Genomic DNA, 19,119 nt, shown 5'->3' with positions numbered 1-19,119 from the left:
GATTACTCTTGGTTAAATACTACGATTCAGAAGAGAAACGTGGCTTGACAGACTTTATAGTCATTTTACACGATGCTATTTTTCTTCATGTTTCCATATGGGTGGACTTTTCACATGGTTTCAGGATGAAAAAAGGACGTGCTCTATGATGTGTGCTTACCGATTTTCGCACAGTTTGTGATGGCGTATATTATTTGAAATACGAGTCAGTTTTTCTTTTCATATGGATTTGGGATGAAAAAAGGACATGATTTATTCTGATACCAATTGTCGTACAGTTTAAGATGGCGGACATTTTTTTTAAATACGAGTAATATGTCGTTTTTTTTCATAATGAATTTGGGATGAAAAAAGGACGGGCTATATTTTGGTATCGATTTTCGTGCATTTTAAGATGGCGGACATTATTTGTCATCGTCTCTCCTTGTTTTACGTAACTACATTACGTGCAAATCTTGCATGTTTATTACGTTTTATATTCAAAACATTGATGAAAAGACTCTACCTAGCGTTTATTACTAATTATGAACGTGTATTAGTGTTCGGTATAATGAATTTCGCTTGTATTTTTGATAATTTATCGACGGCAACGGAAAATTGCAAATATTTTTATGTTGTGATCTATGGCCATGTTCAAAGTGTTATCATTCTTTGATGATTTAATACTTTCCCAAAATATTATTTCTTCCCTGATGACAAAACTATCACTTTTCATAATTCTGGCTCTGAAAAAATCGTCCGAAAATTGTTATTTCTGTCGTAAACCACCAATATGAAATTAAACAGCAAAACTTTTTCCGTTCAAAGTATGTGAAGATTCATACGTTCATCGAAAAACAATCTGAAATAAGTTGCGGTTACAAACAAACCAACTCTTCCCTTTTACCCAATATTTTTTAAATTTTTGTGTCAATTAATTTTGTAATAAATCCTTGAAACTCCAACACCATTATTAACAACGATCAAAAATGTTTTTAAATTCTTAAAACAGTATCTTTCAAACATAGATGTTGTAATGTTTTTATCTGCTTGTAGTTTCGATACCTCCCACCAGATGTCGATAGTGTGTAGATCTAAGTTATTCCTCTCCAGTTAATATAATTATAAGGGTTTCTTCTTAGATGGCGGTACTTCCACCATCTGACAGAGATAGCATGTCGGTTGTACCCGTATAGTTCGGAGGGCAGCCGAGGCTAGCCGATTCCTAGATATTTATATTGAGTCCCACGTTAGAATAATATCAGAGGTGAGAGGATATCCATCCTGTTCTTATCTTACGATAGCAAAGTGATCGTAATCGAAAATGATCGCCAATAACATCAGAGTCATCTGCTTTCTAAATTCCCTGGCTCGATGCGTTTTGGGCCTTCCGAGCACTTCTTTCAAACTTCAATGAATATCTGGTTGGATTATAAAAATACCTTCGTTTTATGATGTAATTGACTGATTTAATCGGCTCTTTATTGCAAATATTCAATCAGTTAATTGATGATGGCGTGCACACAATAGATAAATGAAATCTTCAATCATATTCTATGAATAATTAATAAAAGCACGACAATTATTAACTGAGCCGTTATTCCCGGTACTTAACCACTAAGAATGAACCGCTTGCATTTTTTTTATCTATTACCATAGACATATGAATATTAGTAGACCTGCCCTAAGTGATTAAAAGCGTATTATCCCCACTCCCCATACCGGTTCCATTGGAGCCGGCTGTGCTCGCGTATGGCCTCAAGTGAAATTTGAAAACGTGACGTCATCATTCTTGTGCGAACTATGGTCGAGGCATCATCGGTTCATTTTACGAAATAACACTGCAAAATGTTGACTTGTGATATGAAAACTTGTAAAAATAGATGTGAAAAAGAGAATAAACCCAATTGTCGTATTACATTCCATAAGTAAGCATTATTTTACTTTATTTTAAGCTTATTCACACCGTATTATATGGATCAGTTTTAGAAACATATACTATCACATCACAATGTAGCGATTCTCAAGTGTGCTCATCGTTGTTTACTGGGGTAAGTAAATTATGAAACATTTGTAAAAGTGTCTTAACTAAATACTCTGAAACTAACTACGACTCTGAAAATAGAAGCTGCCTTACTTTGCCGAATTTGGACTTCGCAAATTAGTTCATAACGTGGCGAGTAATTTGCGCTCCCATGTAAAAATGTCTATTCATTCAAAAGCAGATTTTACTTTTAAGAACTAAATGGTGATATTATAATGCGAGATGCCTATTTACTGTCAGATTAATTTATTGACGAATCACAGTCAGCCTTACCCCCTTCGTTCTTCAACAGTTGATTTTACCCCTCGCCATTATCTTCTCGTCTATTAATTCCTATGTCTGTGTCTATTACATAAGTTTTTTGTGCATTACTTATTTTGTGTCCATTAACAATACACATGTAAAATCAACTACATATATAATTTTCGGCGAATAACAAATTTGAAATGTTCAATTGAGTGTGATTACTACGTGCGTCTGTATCTCTGGTTGCATGAGTACTTATTTATAAAGTTATAAAAAAACTTCTTAATTGCAGTCCAGATACTCCAATCAAAAAAGTATGCCAAGAAACGAATTTACTGAAAAACAGAAAACTAACTTCTTGACAACTATTAATCTCCAAAATCCAAAACAGATTTATACACACTAAAATGAAAACTACACAAGACAATATAACGATAGCCTACCGCACATATGTGTTAAGTGCAGTTTTAAATAAAAACAATTACTTGTTTTGTAAAGCATTTATCAAGATTACTTACATTGTAAGTAGATGTTTCGTGGGAAATTTACATAAATTATTTCACTTAGAATGAATAAAAAGTGGACATTCACATTATGTAATTTTGTTTCTTTATATCTTTGGAGTATTTTTGTAAATTGAATTTTAAAATTGCACTTATATGTGTACGCTAGGCCATCGATAATAAAATACTCATAAATTCAGTAGACTGAAAGTGGTAAAAGAAACATAGGCCTTGAGGGTGTACACACATACAATCTCTTAGGCATCGATGGTGTACACACATTCAATCTCTTAGGCCTTGGGTGCACATATAAAATCTCTTAGGCCTTGAGGGTGTACACATATACAATCTCTTAGGCCTTGAGGGTGTGCACACATACAATCTCTTAGGCATCGATGGTGTACACACATTCAATCTCTTAGGCCTTGAGGGGTACACATATAAAATTTCTTAGGCCTTGAGGGTGTACACATATACAATCTATTAGGCATTGAGGGTGTATACACATACAATCTCTTAGGCATCGATGGTGTACACACATTCAATCTCTTAGGCCTTGAGGGGTGCACATATAAAATCTCTTAGGCCTTGAGGGTGTACACATATACAATCTCTTAGGCCTTGAGGGTGTGCACACATACAATCTCTTAGGCATCGATGGTGTACACACATTCAATCTCTTAGGCCTTGAGGGGTACACATATAAAATTTCTTAGGCCTTGAGGGTGTACACATATACAATCTATTAGGCATTGAGGGTGTATACACATACAATCTCTTAGGCATCGATGGTGTACACACATTCAATCTCTTAGGCCTTGAGGGGTGCACATATAAAATTTCTTAGGCCTTGAGGGTGTACACATATACAATCTCTTAGGCCTTGAGGGTGTACACACATACAATCTCTTAGGCATCGATGGTGTACACACATTCAATCTCTTAGGCCTTGAGGGGTACACATATAAAATTTCTTAGGCCTTGAGGGTGTACACATATACAATCTATTAGGCATTGAGGGTGTATACACATAAAACCTCTTAGGCCTTGAGGGTGTACACATATACAATCTCTTAGGCCTTGAGGGTGTACACATATATAATCTCTTAGGCCTTGAGGGTGTACATATCGCACCTCCGGTGCTAAACTGTCACTTATGCAAATAATGTAATTTTTCAGGAGAAGCGTTTGAAAATTCGACATCCTATTATAATGTATAGTTCTTCTTGTCTAAAAAATGAACTGGTAATTATTTAAACTACAACTTTAAACTTCATATCAAAGTAAAAGCAAACATCTCACAACTTTGTAATAAAAAAATATAAACATTTTAAATTTACAACCCTCCCAGAAGTGACATTATGGCACTAGAAAATAATTTACCAGGCAATTGTGTCATAACAATCAAAACACGATATCATACTTTTCTAAAGTTTTTTTAATTAAAATATCAAAGCAGTATAACAAACTTTCTTAATTCTACATATAGAACTTTACTATTAATCAGACTTTTTAATCTCAGTCTTCTTACCATTTTACGAACGGTTTTCAGCGACGTTTCATATTAAATCAGTCATTGGTCACGTATGGTTCCTATTTAAATACTATAATTACGCAATTAACAACAGTATCAAATAAATACAATTTCTTTTACTTATTATTATTATTTTAATTAGCATTAATTTTCTACTAATTGGGTACTCTTAAAAAAACAAAAACTTTAAATTTATTGTCACATTCACAGGAAAATCAGGGAGTCTTTAACGATGTGGTTTCAATAAACTTGTTTTCCCTGCAAGTGGAAATGTGACTTTATAGAATGTTAGAAGCACAAAAAATTAAATGAGATCATTATAGAAACTTTCATAGTATCTTGGTATGATATTTGCCTCCCCTAATTGCAATAAATCACGCTTTTTGCGTTCTGTAATTGGTATTTTTGAAGTGTATGCTTGCTTGAAGGGAATGTCATCTATTCTTTGGGCGTTGCCTCTACTTCCGCGTAAATTTTTTCCCCTTGGTTGAATTATAGCTTTTGCTTCCTCCCAGTTTTCAGTTTTGTAAGTTGTTCGATATTGGTAATTTTCACAATTCTCTGTGAATTTAATGCATTTAATATCACCAGTTTTGATTACATCTCCGTTTAAATTTTTGCTATATTGAACTTCATGTTTTCCTCAAGTGACTTCAAATCAAAGAAATCATCGTAATTCATTTCTTTTACCACAAATGGTTTACCAGTCTTCTTCGCCCCACGAATCAGGAACATTGTCACAATAAGGAAGTTGAGTGAAAAATATTTTGACTTATAAAAAATATGTTCATGTAGATCAAAAAATATCGATTCTAAATATATAAATATATTTCTATATTATTATTCTTACAATTAGTTAAACGTTCTTGAAAAAGCATTCAATAGCAATATACTGTATACGCGCCACGATTGGTCGAAAGAATTCTGTCGTCACATGTGTCGTGACTTGTACGTACAACGGAACACCTATGGTGCATCTCTTTCTATTACATGAGAGATGGTCGATTTATATGAGAGAGGTGTATAGGCCAAAGGTTTATTTGGGTTTGTCAAATATATGTACGTATTTGTTATTATTATTATATGAAATGGATTTCTAAAGATACATATTCGTATAGTGCTTTATAATAATATGTTGTTTATTGCATAACTTAGATGTTTTTATTATTATACATGTCACAAAGCATGTGATACACTTCAGGCCGCCGGCCGCTCAGAAAAGTCTCACAGTGAACTGGGCTGTAAACCGTTATTTTACTTTTGGTCTTTACTTTTCTGCGCGGTGGTCCTGAATTCGCGCGGGGAACGTCAACAAGTAGCGACGGCGATACCGTACAAGTACCGTATCGGGCGTGAAAAGCAAATATTCTAACTTAAAATATTAATTTAACTATGAAATCTTAATCAATTTTCTTTTTTTTTTTAATAACATCAATTATAATAGACGGTTAACATTGGTAAAAAAATTACTGGAATTCCTTGTTGAAGAATTAATTTTTTTTCCATACATAATGCTTAAGCGACGTGGTTTTCACAGTTCTAATGACGTCACACTACACCCCGCCTGCTACCGCTCGGATTCCGCTCGTTTTGGCGGGCTTAATAAAATTTAAACTTTGAGAATTAATTTAACTATGAAAACAAACTTTAAAAAAAAAAAAAAAAATACCAGTATTTAAGTTTGAATGCGAACATTGATAAAAAAAAATAAAAAAAATGGACTCAACTTCCTTATTGTTAATCGAACGAAAATACTTTATACCATAAAACATAAGGGTTGGGGAAACAATGTCACTACGTACACAAGTATCTTTATTATTTCATGTCACAACCAACTTAAGTGTTGTTATTGCTCCAAAATCATAAAAATGAATTGTCACAATTACCTTAGTGGCGTTGTAGCTCCAGGAGACTGCTATTCGTGCGGGGTGCCGCGCGCAACTAACCAATCAAACGTTGTTTCTCCCAGTGGAGGTTAGATTTTCACCAAAACCATAACGACATAACTACCCTCACGCGGAAATTATACGCACTACACAAACGACGATGACACACCAAGTAAAGGGGTACATTAGTTATTTTTTCTCATACTTAGATCAATTTTGACAAAACTTGCATAAGTGACAGTTTAGCACCGGAGGTGCGATATATACAATCTCTTAGACGTTAAGGGTGTACACATATATAATTTCTTAGGCCTTGAGGGTGTACACACATAGAATCTCTTAGGCCTTGAGGGTGTACACATATACAATCTCTTAGGCCTTGAGGGTGTACATATATACAATTTCTTAGATCTTGAGGGTGTATACATACATAATCTCTTCCCGATGGCCTGAAAACAGAATAAACACATTTAACCCTTCAAGCAATTTTTTTCGCTTTTGGGAACAACTCATATGGTCTCACATTAATCGTTGTGTCTCTCTTACTGTTGTGGTGAGAAATATGATCTAAATTAACGATTGTGATATATTTGGCTGATAAAATAAGTGTTTTTTTTTTTTTTTTATTTGGTACATTATTTTGTTACAATTTATGTTTTCCAGTAATGTAGGCCTCACTGGGTGGCTTGCCCGTGCTGAGGCCTTCATTTTATAATATGAAAATCTTATCTACATATTACATTTAAAGAGAAGATAGTAAATTTGAAAAGAAAATAATAAATTTAAAATTAAAAATAAAAATACATAATAATACATTTAAAATTAAAAAAATAATACAATGAAAATAATCTTGTGTGTTTGTGAGTGATGTGTGTTTATGTTGGTTTTGTGTGTTACGTGTAGGTTTTATTTTTATTTTATGCTATGACATTTTGGTAATATTGTCTTTTTTGTTGTTTAATCCATTTTGTAATTTTGTGTGTGAATTTATTTTTATTTTCCTCAATTTTAATTTCAATTTTTAGACTGTTGAAAGCTTTTATAGCATGGTATTGGTAGTGTCTTTGTCCAAATGTTGAATTTACTGTTGGAGTTTTAATGTTTTCTTTGTACGCTTGTCTAACTGGTCTGTTAGTGTTATTTTGTGTATGTTGAAATTTATTTTTTTGTTAAAAATGTAGTTTAGTAGTGTTTTAACGTATAATTGGCGTATATCTAGTACGTCACAGCTGTTGAATATTTGGTCTGTATCGGTCAGTCTATGTTTTTTTAGTATTACCTTTAAGATCTTTTTATTTATATATGTTTTGTTTATCGGTAATTTTAGTTAGTACAAAAAACGTAAAGTGAGCCATGTTTATGTTTTTTATGTTTGCATTTAAAAGTTTAATATTTCAAAATATACATGTTAATTATTAATGAAATATGCACGATTGTTTCGTCTTCTGTCGTATACTAATTTGTTATATTTCATTTAACTAATTAAAGATATATTATACATGAAATATTTAAATAAAATCTATTTTGTCTGTAAATCAGTTGAAATTTATCGCCAGTTCTCTATCTTCATGCGACACTCAATACAACTCCCATATCTCGTTTCGCTCGTTAGATTTTGGTACATCACAAACTCTGTTAAAAGTGAAATTACACAGTCTGCAGCCTTTGTGTACGAACACAAAGAACGCGTGTTTCGGCTTTCAGATTAGCCGGCGAGTAAGCGGCCGACTGGCGCAGGCGCGCCGACAAGAATGTTTGTATCTAAACGTGTGAGAACGCACATAGTGAAGGCAGGTTCAGATTTATGTCCGCGCGATGGCGCGCCGAGAAGCTTTACCGGAATGAATTCTTAATTCCTACTCGCCGGTGCGGCCGGTTAGTGAAGCTTGTTTTGGAAGCTAGTGTCAAAACATAAATAAACAAGTCCTGTCAAAATGAGCGACTTACTAATTGCTGCTGTTTTTAACAAATCGCCGATTTGGGATAAAAGAAGTTTACATAGCAACAGAAATGTTGTCGACAAGGATGTTGTCAGTAAGGATATGAATGAAAACGGTACGAACAAAAGTACGAACTAAGAAAATTTCATAATAACCTCAAATGTCACGAGTGAAATAAGGTATATCAAAATCTTTCATTAATAAATAAAATTCAAAAATTCACCATGACTTTTTCTACTACCATTAATTGGATGAAAACCAATTGTTTTATTTCTTAATTTCAAGAAAGAATTCTACAAAAGTAAAAAATCTTCTTCCGACGAGCTTGACATTTTGTTAAAACTGACAGCCGCTATCAGGCAACCGCGCAAATGGCGCGGATTTAACCGGCGTTCTATGTGTCCACAACTCGGCGCCTATCTTCTACGGCGGACTCAGGCACTGAGTGCTGGTAATCTGAAAGCCGAAACACGCGTTCTTTGTGTTCGTACACTTTCACGCGATGAAAAGAAGAAGAAGACGTTTTCTCGGCACTTTCTTCTTTCTCCGCATAATTGGCGCGCTTTTATCGCTTACGTTGAACGTAGAACAATGGCGGAAAACAGAGCGATATTTTAGTATTGTCTTTAATGGCTCTGTTTACATCGATTGTTTCTGATGTGGGGTGAAATATTGTTTTAATCTTCGAAAATAATATCAATCAAATTTTGAAACAGAAGAAAACACAGCAAATAAGAATTATTGAAGCTTTTAGGATGTAATGTGAATATTTATTGTTGAAAAAATCTCAAATGAAAATGTGGAACAGAATAAGACGCAGAAAATGAAAAGGGGTTTAATTTATTTATTTATTCAAACGCCATAAAATGGCTTTTACAATACAGTGTTAATCGAATTACAAGCGTACAGTGGTAAACGGGATAATAATAGCAATAAATTAAAGAACAATGTACACAAAAACACTATTGCAAGTTTTTATTTTTTTTATTGGTTTTCAAGCTACAATCCCGTTAAACTGCAATAAAGCAGTTTGTCAACAGGATGTTAATGATCAATTACATACATACACACATAATATTATTATTATAACTATACAATTAACACACCTAAATTAATATAAACTATCTCTATTTAGTAACCATTGTTTCAGCATATATCTCAATCTATTTGTAGAATCGCAATTTTTTATATTAATGGGTAACATGTTAAGCATTTTTGGCACGTTAAATTCTAGGGTTCGCCGTCCGTATTTATTATTATATTTTGGAACAAGCATTCCTTCATTCTTTGTAAACCTTGTATTATATTCATGTTCCACTTTCCTTTTATAATCAGACTCAGATATATGTTGAATCAATATTTTGTACCATAATAAGGCCTGCACCGGTAATATTGTTAAATTCCGATACAACAATGATATGTTTCGTCTCTGTGAAAAAATATGTTTTTGAGCTAATAACTTAACCATAGAATTTTGTACTGATTGCAGGTGGTTTAAATTAGTTTTACAAGAGTGACCCCAAGTAGTTAAACCATACCGTAAAGTTGATTCTGCGAGTGATAGGTAAATAATTTTTAAAATATTCACCGGAACGAAATATTTCAGTTTGTATATCTTACCCACTATCGCTCTCAGCCGCTTGCAAGTTTTGTTTATTTGTGTATCCCATTTGAAATGACAATCAACAGTCAAATGATTAAAAATAAAAATAATTACCTTAAAGCTTCAATAATTCTTATTTGCTGTGTTTTCTTCTGTTTCAAAATTTGATTGATATGATTTTCAAAGATTAAAACAATATTTCACCAAACATCAGAATCAATCAAGTGATGCAGTTATTAATATAAGTGCAGTAAGACAATGCATAATTCAAAAGAAATATATACCAGTGTAACAATAGTTGAACTAATTTATACTAGGATTGTATAAAACCTGTCATAAGTCTAGGTATGAGGTGTCTATGATAATAGTCAGTAGTGAGTTTATTGTTACCCACAAAATTAATTGTACTTGGAATAGCTTGCAATAGTTTTAGATGTTCATCGTGTTCCACGCTCACACCGCGAAACTTTGGAGAGAATACCGCGAATAATCTTTGATAAAAATCTTTATAAAATTAAAAAAATAATAATTAGATCCCAATGGCCGAGTTGTTAGAGGCGTTGTCCCGTTAAGACTTCAATTCCCAATTGAGACCGTTAACTTTTTATTTTTCTTTGTCTTGTTCTGTTTCATGTTTCGTTTAGTATTATTTTCTTCTTCAACGATAAAGTCATTTTAATTAAATAAATAAATTACAAAAAACCGTTGTAGTAAAAATTGTCCTGTGTAATCGTAGCTTTACTTTTGCGATTAATGCGCGTATTTGGAAAGCAAAATGTGTTTATACAAACGCTTTGTAAACCATACAAAATTAAGAAATTTATCATAATTTTTTATTTATGTTTAGCGCTATTGAATGAAGAATTTAACATTTTTTATTCAGTTTTTTTTTTTAATAATCAATCAACACCCAAAGTTTCGCGGTAAAAGCGTTGTACACGGCATTTTGTCCATAAATAACCTACTTTTGTTATACCATGTTAATTGTTTACTTGTAATTGAACTTTTCTTTTTTTCTACTGTACCTATATTACGTTACTCAAACATTTTGATGAATAACTGTGCTTTGTGATCTTTTCAAATAAATAATATAATATGTTCTACATGGTTACTACACAAAAAAGGGCATGCATCAGCAAGTTACCAGCAATCCCTTCTTAGTCTAATTCTCATTCCTTATTTACATACATGTGTTATTTACATTTATATAGATTTACTCTTTCTTATTAAAACTGCTTATGTTTTACGCATACCTAGTTTATCAATACCTAATACTGTTGTTTAAACTATTTTTTGATATGTTATTATTTTAAGATATATATGTACCCACATCAGTACAGAAATCTTCTAGTGAGGCGGGTTACTTTCATGTTTGTAATTTTGATTATGTTACTGTAATAAACGCCCTGGTTTCCGGCAATTAAAATTAAAATTGAAAAAATTGGTATTTTGATGGAAGATCCACGAAGGATGCCCTTCGGCATCGGTGGATAGTCGGGAATAGGCTAAACGCGCGCTTAATATTTGCATATGGTTGAAATTTTCACCTGAGAATGGGTCGTTTTTACGATTCGTTCAAAAGCTCGGCTGTGGAACGATTTGCCAGCCTCTATTTTTGTCCCTCCTACGATATACGATATATACGAGGCGTATCCAGAAAGTAAGCGTACTGAGGCTCTCACGACCGAATGAATTTTATTTTAGACATGTTGGCTACACTTACGTGTAGCCTGACTCTTCCCCTCCGCAACGAGACAATCCAATCTCCCGCCAAGTGCGAAATACGCGGCGTCATGCGATATCTCGTTTGGAAGGGAAAACCTCCCATGAGAAACCTCCCAAAGAACCATGTTCATTCCTTCCTCTCGTCAAAAATACCCTCCACACAGCATCTTCAAATATGACACATGCCCTAAGTGGAGTTCTTTTCCACAGCGCCTTCTGTATGGGGTTAATGTTTATAAAAAATTGACTGACATGGTGTTCCACTGAACGACAGCCAGGACGAGAGTATTCATTCTCTTTATGTTAGACCCGTTCCGGCCACTCTGCGACGCACTAAAGCAGCGCACCCGTGCACTCTTCCCTCTGCGGACATCTGCTAATATTATACGTGTTTTTTTTCAGAATAATGATGACGGCCAAGATGGCTCTGCGCCTCATGACTGTCTGTCTGCTGGCGAGTGCGTGCGTTGCGCAGAGCAACTATGCGCAGCATGCCAACAACATCGAGTACCAGGGAGACGGGCTCCCCGAGCAAACTGTGCTGGATGGAAAGGTAATCCCCTCATTCAATCTATTTTCATTAATTGTCTCCTCATTCAGTCTACCTTCATTCAATCTAATCTCATTCAATTTATCTTCATTAAATTTATCTTAATTAAATACATACTCATTCATTCAATCTATCTTCGTTGATCCATCTTCGTTTAATTTTTCATCTTTTTTCAATCGACCTTCATTTGTTATATCCACCCTGAATCTATCCTTTTTATATCTATTCTGTTTCGATTTATTTTCATTTAATCTGTTTAATTCAATCTATCCTCATTAAGTAAATACATTAATTTGATCAATCTTCATTCAACCCTTCTTCATTCACTCTATTTTCATTCAATCTATTTTTTCCATATACTCTCATTCAATTTATCTTCATTTAATCGATCTTCATTCTATCTCTCTTCATTAAAACTATCCTCATTTATCTCCATTCCATATATCTTCATTCAATTTTATCTCCATTTCTATGAATTTTTATTTATTCAATCTATCTTTATTCAATTTACCCTCATTCAATCTTATAACCATTTATTATCTTCATTCAAGCTCTTCCATATATCTTCCTTCGATCTATCTTCATTCAATAAATCCTCATTCAATCAATTCAATTTGTCTTCAATCAACCCTAATTTAATAGATTTTCCTATAATATGTGCATTACTTACTCTTCATTCATTTTTCATTCTTCATCATCATGTTGGTAGGTATTTAAATTTGAATGTAGGTATGTATGTTCCATCAAGATGTTCAGCCGTATTTCCGCCAGAGTGCAGTTTACTGACGATAAAAAAGGTAATCTCTTCACCTTGTTGTTAAAAAGGAGGACTACGTTCTATATTCGCTTGGTTCGCCGAACCTCACTCCAAACCAAGTCATCCATAACCCCAAACAACGAAGGCTTTTTTATATGTGCAGAATTATTGCTTGTTATTTATGTAAATATGTTTCCTTCAGGTGACAAAACTAGACGACTTGAGTCCTGTGATCTTCCTGAACAGGACGAAGGCTGCCCTCAACTGTGCGGCTGGCTCCATGCAGGTAATTATATTCTTCTCGCTACTTTAGGGTTTATGCATCAATAATTATAATAGAAATACGTAATATGGACCAAATACAAATCTTCACCGGCGTTCCACAGGGGTCAAATTTGGCACCAGTATTGTTTTCCTTATTTATCAACGACATGACTGCCATTTTTAATAGTCTTATTTGCTGATGATCTTAAGATTCACAAAACTATTACTAATCTCAATGGTCCTTACGTATTGAAATTAAATCTTAATTATTCTGCCATGCTAAGCACAAATGGGGGTATCTGCAGTTTGGATAAATTGGAGATCTTGAACATTGGCTGTCTTATGAATAAATTAATTTCTGTGGTTTTACATTATTTTTCGCTGCCACCATTTATTTTTATAAAAAAGTTTTCGTATTTATTATTTAAGTCAGTATTACCTTAATGAATTGCAGTTACCTCCAAATACTTGAGTAAATTGGCCGCATTATCAAAAAAATCAGATCAGAAAAAAATGAAGACAATGTTGGTAGTTTTTATTCGAAGTATGGTACAGTTAAATGTGACTGAAGGAGATAGAGTCCCATTAGCTCAGTTGGTAGAGCGGTGCCCCGTCAAGGCAAGGGTCCTTGGTTCAAGTCCTAGATGTGAGCGTATCTTTTTCTGTTTCACATTATCATTTCGGAATCGCTAATATTGTTTTCAATAATTGTTTTACCATTAAAGTATTGAAGGTACGGCCCCCATAATGATTTTATCCATATAAAATAATCGTTTTCTTCAAAAACCTCAAAAATACCTACCGAGGTAAATACCTCCCTTGAGCTGAGTACTGTAATAGGTACAGTGGTGCACTCGAAATAAACTGTTCGTCAAATATTTAAGAAATTGTCAAACAATAACTTTTTCCCCCAATCAAAAATCCTATTATGTACATACACACCGAACGCACACTTTTCACTGCATAGCCGCTTTGATAGCCCGTGTAGTTTGGTGTGTGTGTGTCTTAACTAAATACTTAAACGAAATATTCGACTCTGAAAATAGAGCCGAATTTTTTTGCCGAATTTGGACTTCGCAAATTTGTTCATAACGTGGCGAGTAATTTGCGCTCCCATGTAAAAATGTCTATTCATTCAAAAGCAGATTTTACTTTTAAGAAGTAAATGGTGATATTATAATGCGAGATGCCTATTTACTGTCAGATTGATTTATTGACGAATCACAGTCAGCTTCACTCCCTTCGTTCTTCAACAGTTGATTTTACCCCTCGCCATTATCTTCTCGTCTATTAATTCCTATGTCTGTGGTTCTGTGCAAATCGGGGTATGCACGACCGCTTGCTCTTGCGCGGGATTTTTTTACTAGAAGATAGCTCAAATAATGACCTGACGGGAATTACGAATTTCTTACATCGATCACTGGGGCACAGATGTCGTTGTAATTTGTTATGTGGAGATTGAAGACAAGCAGTGCAATGAACAAATGCACGTACCAAGGAACCGCCTCTGCAAATAACTACATTGTAGTTTTTTAATCGAGTTATATAGCAAAAGTATCCCTAGCGGTTCCGGCGTATTGGACGGACCTACGGTCGAATTTGACCTAGTAGGCCTCGAAAATTGATCTTTCCGCAGGGATTTTTTTTAAGTATAACTAAAATCTCAGATGTATGTTAATGAATACCTCCGGAAGTTATTGAAAGTAAAATCAGGTGCTTATATCTAATTTTATTTAAAATACTACAAATGAAAATAAATTAGATTAATACCACCTATACGGACTTATTATGATTGGAAAAACAGGAAAAAAACGTTTTCCATTCTGTTAGTTCTGAAGTTCACGGTTGTGCGGAATTTTAGTAAAAACTGTACTGCATGTCGAGGAAATGTTATAGAAATATAACTGACAATGGTAATTTATACAGTTTTTATTATTATAAACTGCATACAAGTGCAGTGCTATCAAGGACATTGCAAATTGCAGTTACTTGTGTAGTTTTTTTTATCAGATTTACAGTTATTTTTAGCTGTAAATATAAGTTATATTTGCTGCGCAATAGATTCATTACAAGGTGATATGATTTGTGATTTATTTTTGGGGTATTATGCCTTGTTGCTCTACCTCCTTCTTTAGCCAGCGTTTTGGACAGCAGTTAAAGTTTGCAGTTTCCAGTTTAGAAAATCTAATAAGAAATAATTGTTTAATAAAATACTAGTATTTATTAAATTATTTGTTTGGTTTAAAATAAGCCGACGTAGCATAGTGGCTTAGTGCAACCGACCAGCAATCGGAAGTCTGCGGGTTCGTTTCCTATCCGGAAGATTTTTAAAAATTTTTTATTGATGTTTTCACCAATTTTGGAGGATTGTGTTTATCGCCAATTTATATGGGTTTTTGGCTGAATGATTCTGTGGTTCTTCAATCCGCAGAATCCAAGGTGAAGTGATTACTCTCGGTGTGCAAAAACGAGAATTCGGATATCTTTAATTTAGTTTTTATTTTAACAAAACTGACGTTACAATAATTTTTATGAACAAAACAGATTGCGTACGTTAGAGAGATTTTTAGGGCTAAACCGGCGGCTGGACCACTGGAGATAGAATGAATTATTTGCCGCGCGAGGTATCGCGCGCAGGTTTACAGTGATACCAGCCTCACTAGAATGTGGGTAAAAGTAATGTTGTCATTATTTTCGGGAGATGTAAACTCCCTGTCATTTACCCTACAGGTTCTTACGGCTAATAATTATTGTTGCTTTGCATAAATTTTTTTTTTTAATGATTTGCATAACATTTTTTTACTCTTATTTTTCCAGGTTGAGTTGAAATTCAACGAAAAGTTCTTTGGAATAGCGTATGCAGATTTCGACAGAAACTCGGCTTGCCAGGTGGTTGGCAAAGGTGCACTCAGCTATCGATTGGAATTGCCCCTGAAGGGCTGTGGTACCAGACAGGTAAATGTCCCGATAATTTGTCACAGGGGGATTTAATGGTAAACGTAACGTACATTATAATCTACGCAATCATACAAATACAATATTGTATCGGTGATACAATGCAATACTGTATTTATATGTCTTTCTTGAAAGAATTAAGTTTTTATATGGATAAAACTATTTATTCATATTTTTTCTGTGTGTGTACGGGCGCAAACAAATAATTTGTCTTAGTTTTTTAAAGCTTAATATATTGCTTAAACGTTTGATCACATACAAGTGCGTATGTGCACTTTCTCGGAACGCCTAGAAAACGTTCCCAATTCACTTAAGAGGAAGCTGCAAGCCAAAAATGTGTATATTCTTGGTATGCCTTATATTGTAGGTAGTAGGCATTAAAATCGCTTGACAAACGGAGTTTAGAAACGTTCAATTTCAAGCACAAAACTGGTTTTTATTTATTTTGTAAATAATTTTATAAGAAAGCAAAAAAGTTAATCAAGTGAAACTGTCACAGATAATCTTGATAAAGTTGTTTCCTTTAGCGTTCATTCATTTCTATTGAAAAAATGTTTTTTTTAGTAGTTTACATTTATATTTTTAATTGAGTAATTTATTTTTGTATTTGTATTCTACTCAAGCAAAACGATAGGAAAACCTTCAATTTATCTAAAGAATATTTTTTGGTATTCATAATGTAAACCAATTCGTTGTAAAGATTAATCAAAATAGTTATTTAGCATTAAGCTTCGCCTTAAAATATGAACTTCCAGGGAAAAAGTTTGATGATGTCCCCTGTCTGTTCACAACTGACCGACGCACACTGTCCTTATTCTACCAGTATTTCAATGGAAGATGCTCTGAGGATCTAGCGTTGATCCCTTCGGCACCGATGCATGGATGGGTAATACGCTAAACGTGCGTCCAACATTTGCACATGGTTGACATTTGTCACATGAGAATGAGTCGTTGCTACAACTCTTGCTGGTCTCTTTAAGACCCATATTCACTCTTTCCTCCTCAAAAATACCCTCTTCACAGCACCCCCAAACATGACTGCTTATGGACTGAGCAATTTAATATTATTTCCGATATTTTTGTCTGAAATCTTGAATTGAATGATAAGGCTGACGGAATGTAATTATAAGGTAAGACTAGGGATCTGGGTTCGAGTCCCAGTTGCATGTTTTCTTTGTTATTTTCTTTGTCTTTGTATGTTTCATATTTTCACTGAGAGTTTTTTATAATACTTCTTCAATGTTTGAAGTTTTCAATGACATTATAAGCGTAAATAAGTTAATCCCAATGAATAGGGTATTTTCATAAACTAAGAACACTGTTAAAAATGTGCAAACGATTTATTTATTTATTTTTATTAACCGCACATTCCGAAACTGTTCCAACTGGCTACGACGTCATTTTGACGTAGAAAACATAACTAGCTGGTAAGACTGCTGTCACCAACGTTTATCAGCGTGACGTCAACGCCGCCATTTTCATTAATTCACACAATAAATGGTTTAATTTATTTTTATTTTTTAATGATAAACTAATGTTTATAAGACAAGGTTTTATGCATAGCACAAAGGATAACAAATTATTATAAGCAATAATTAGTCGCCCGAAATATTAATACAAATTGAAAATATGTATATCCCAAGTAAAAATAAATGACGCCAACGGGAACGCCAACGTTCAGTTCAAGTACAAGTCAAAAAATATTTCACCAATAAATGATGATATAATATGTCTCGACGCCATCTAGTGAGAAATTTAGCACTAACAAAGCTTTTCCAAACAAAAATAAAGTTGGTTGTTTACAGGTGGAAAAAATGTAGTAAGCAGTAATTGTTGTTTGAGGTACTAGTACATATTGAATCATTTGGCGGGTTGGAAATAAGCCGACATAGCTCAGTGGTTACAGAGCACCTGACCGGACATCAGAAGGCACGGGTTCGTTTCCCGTTGGCGGCATTTATTTATTTTTGCTTGGGAGATATTTTCAATTTGTATTAATATTTCTGGCGACTAATTATTGCTTATAATTATTTGTTAATTTTTTTTTATTTGTTTCAATTTTTTTTATAGAAAAAAAAAAACAGTGAAAATACACTTTTGAAATATGATTATTATTTGACATATTTGAATGCTATCTTCCAGGAACCCCTGCGAGTGTTCACCAACAACATAGTGGTTAGGTTCCACCCTGGTCTGGAGATGGATGGAGACGAGGTCATCACCATCGTCTGCAGATACCCTCCCCCTGTAACGCCACTTCCTGCTGCTTTACCCGCTCCAATGTACGTATTCTTGTGAACCATAAATAGTTTTTTTAAAATTATTGACCTTTAAAGCGCTGAGGAGCGTTGGATCCACAGACATAGGAATTAATAGACGAGAAGATAATGGCGAGGGGTAAAATCAACTGTTGAAGAACGAAGGGAGTGAAGCTGACTGTGATTCGTCAATAAATCAATCTGACAGTAAATAGGCATCTCGCATTATAATATCACCATTTACTTCTTAAAAGTAAAATCTGCTTTTGAATGAATAGACATTTTTACATGGGAGCGCAAATTACTCGCCACGTTATGAACAAATTTGCGAAGTCCAAATTCGGCAAAAAAATTCGGTTCTATTTTCAGAGTCGAATATTTCGTTTAAGTATTTAGTTAAGACACTTTTATAAATGTTCATAATTTACTTCCCAGCAACCAACCAGCTTTGTGTTTCGCGTCCAGACGTTTCTCCATGTGATAGTAACAACTGATTCATATTATACGATGTGAATATGCTTAAAATAAAGTAAAATAATGCTTATATATGGAATGTAATACGACAATTGGGTTTATTCTCTTTTTCACATCTATTTTTACAAGTTTTCATAGTACAAGTCAACATTTTGCCGTGTTATTTCGTAAAATGAACTGATGATGCCTCGACCATAGTTCGCACAAGAATGATGACGTCACGTTTTCAAATTTCACTTGAGGCCATACGCGAGCACAGCCGGCTCCAATGGAACCGGTATGGGGAGTGGGGATAATACGCTTTTAATCACTTAGGGCAGGTCTACTAATATTCATATGTCTATGGTTGGATCCCAAATTTTGGTCAATCTTAATGTGGTGATCTTCCGTGCCTATCATCC

General features: G+C 34.0%; 1 protein-coding gene across 2 annotated transcripts in view; it reads left to right on the top strand.

Annotated features, from left to right (window-relative positions):
* LOC149415034 (uncharacterized) overlaps positions 1-19,119 on the top strand; it is a 155,176-nt gene that overhangs the window by 112,814 nt on the left and 23,243 nt on the right. For both annotated transcript variants that reach the window (XM_089643548.1, XM_089643549.1), the window contains 4 exons: positions 11,863-12,013; positions 12,970-13,053; positions 15,849-15,986; positions 18,129-18,268. In XM_089643548.1, the coding sequence (XP_089499674.1) occupies positions 11,867-12,013; positions 12,970-13,053; positions 15,849-15,986; positions 18,129-18,268 (509 nt within the window). In that variant the 5' untranslated portion in view covers positions 11,863-11,866. The remainder of the gene's footprint in view (positions 1-11,862; positions 12,014-12,969; positions 13,054-15,848; positions 15,987-18,128; positions 18,269-19,119) is intronic.

This window comes from Hesperophylax consimilis, chromosome 19 (assembly GCF_061612785.1).
Source record: "Hesperophylax consimilis isolate HC1 chromosome 19, BYU_Hcon_1.0, whole genome shotgun sequence".
In the NCBI taxonomy this organism is placed as follows: Eukaryota; Metazoa; Arthropoda; class Insecta; order Trichoptera; family Limnephilidae; genus Hesperophylax; species Hesperophylax consimilis.
Note: the sequence above shows the minus strand (reverse complement) of the source record. Positions and strands in the feature narration are given on the sequence as shown.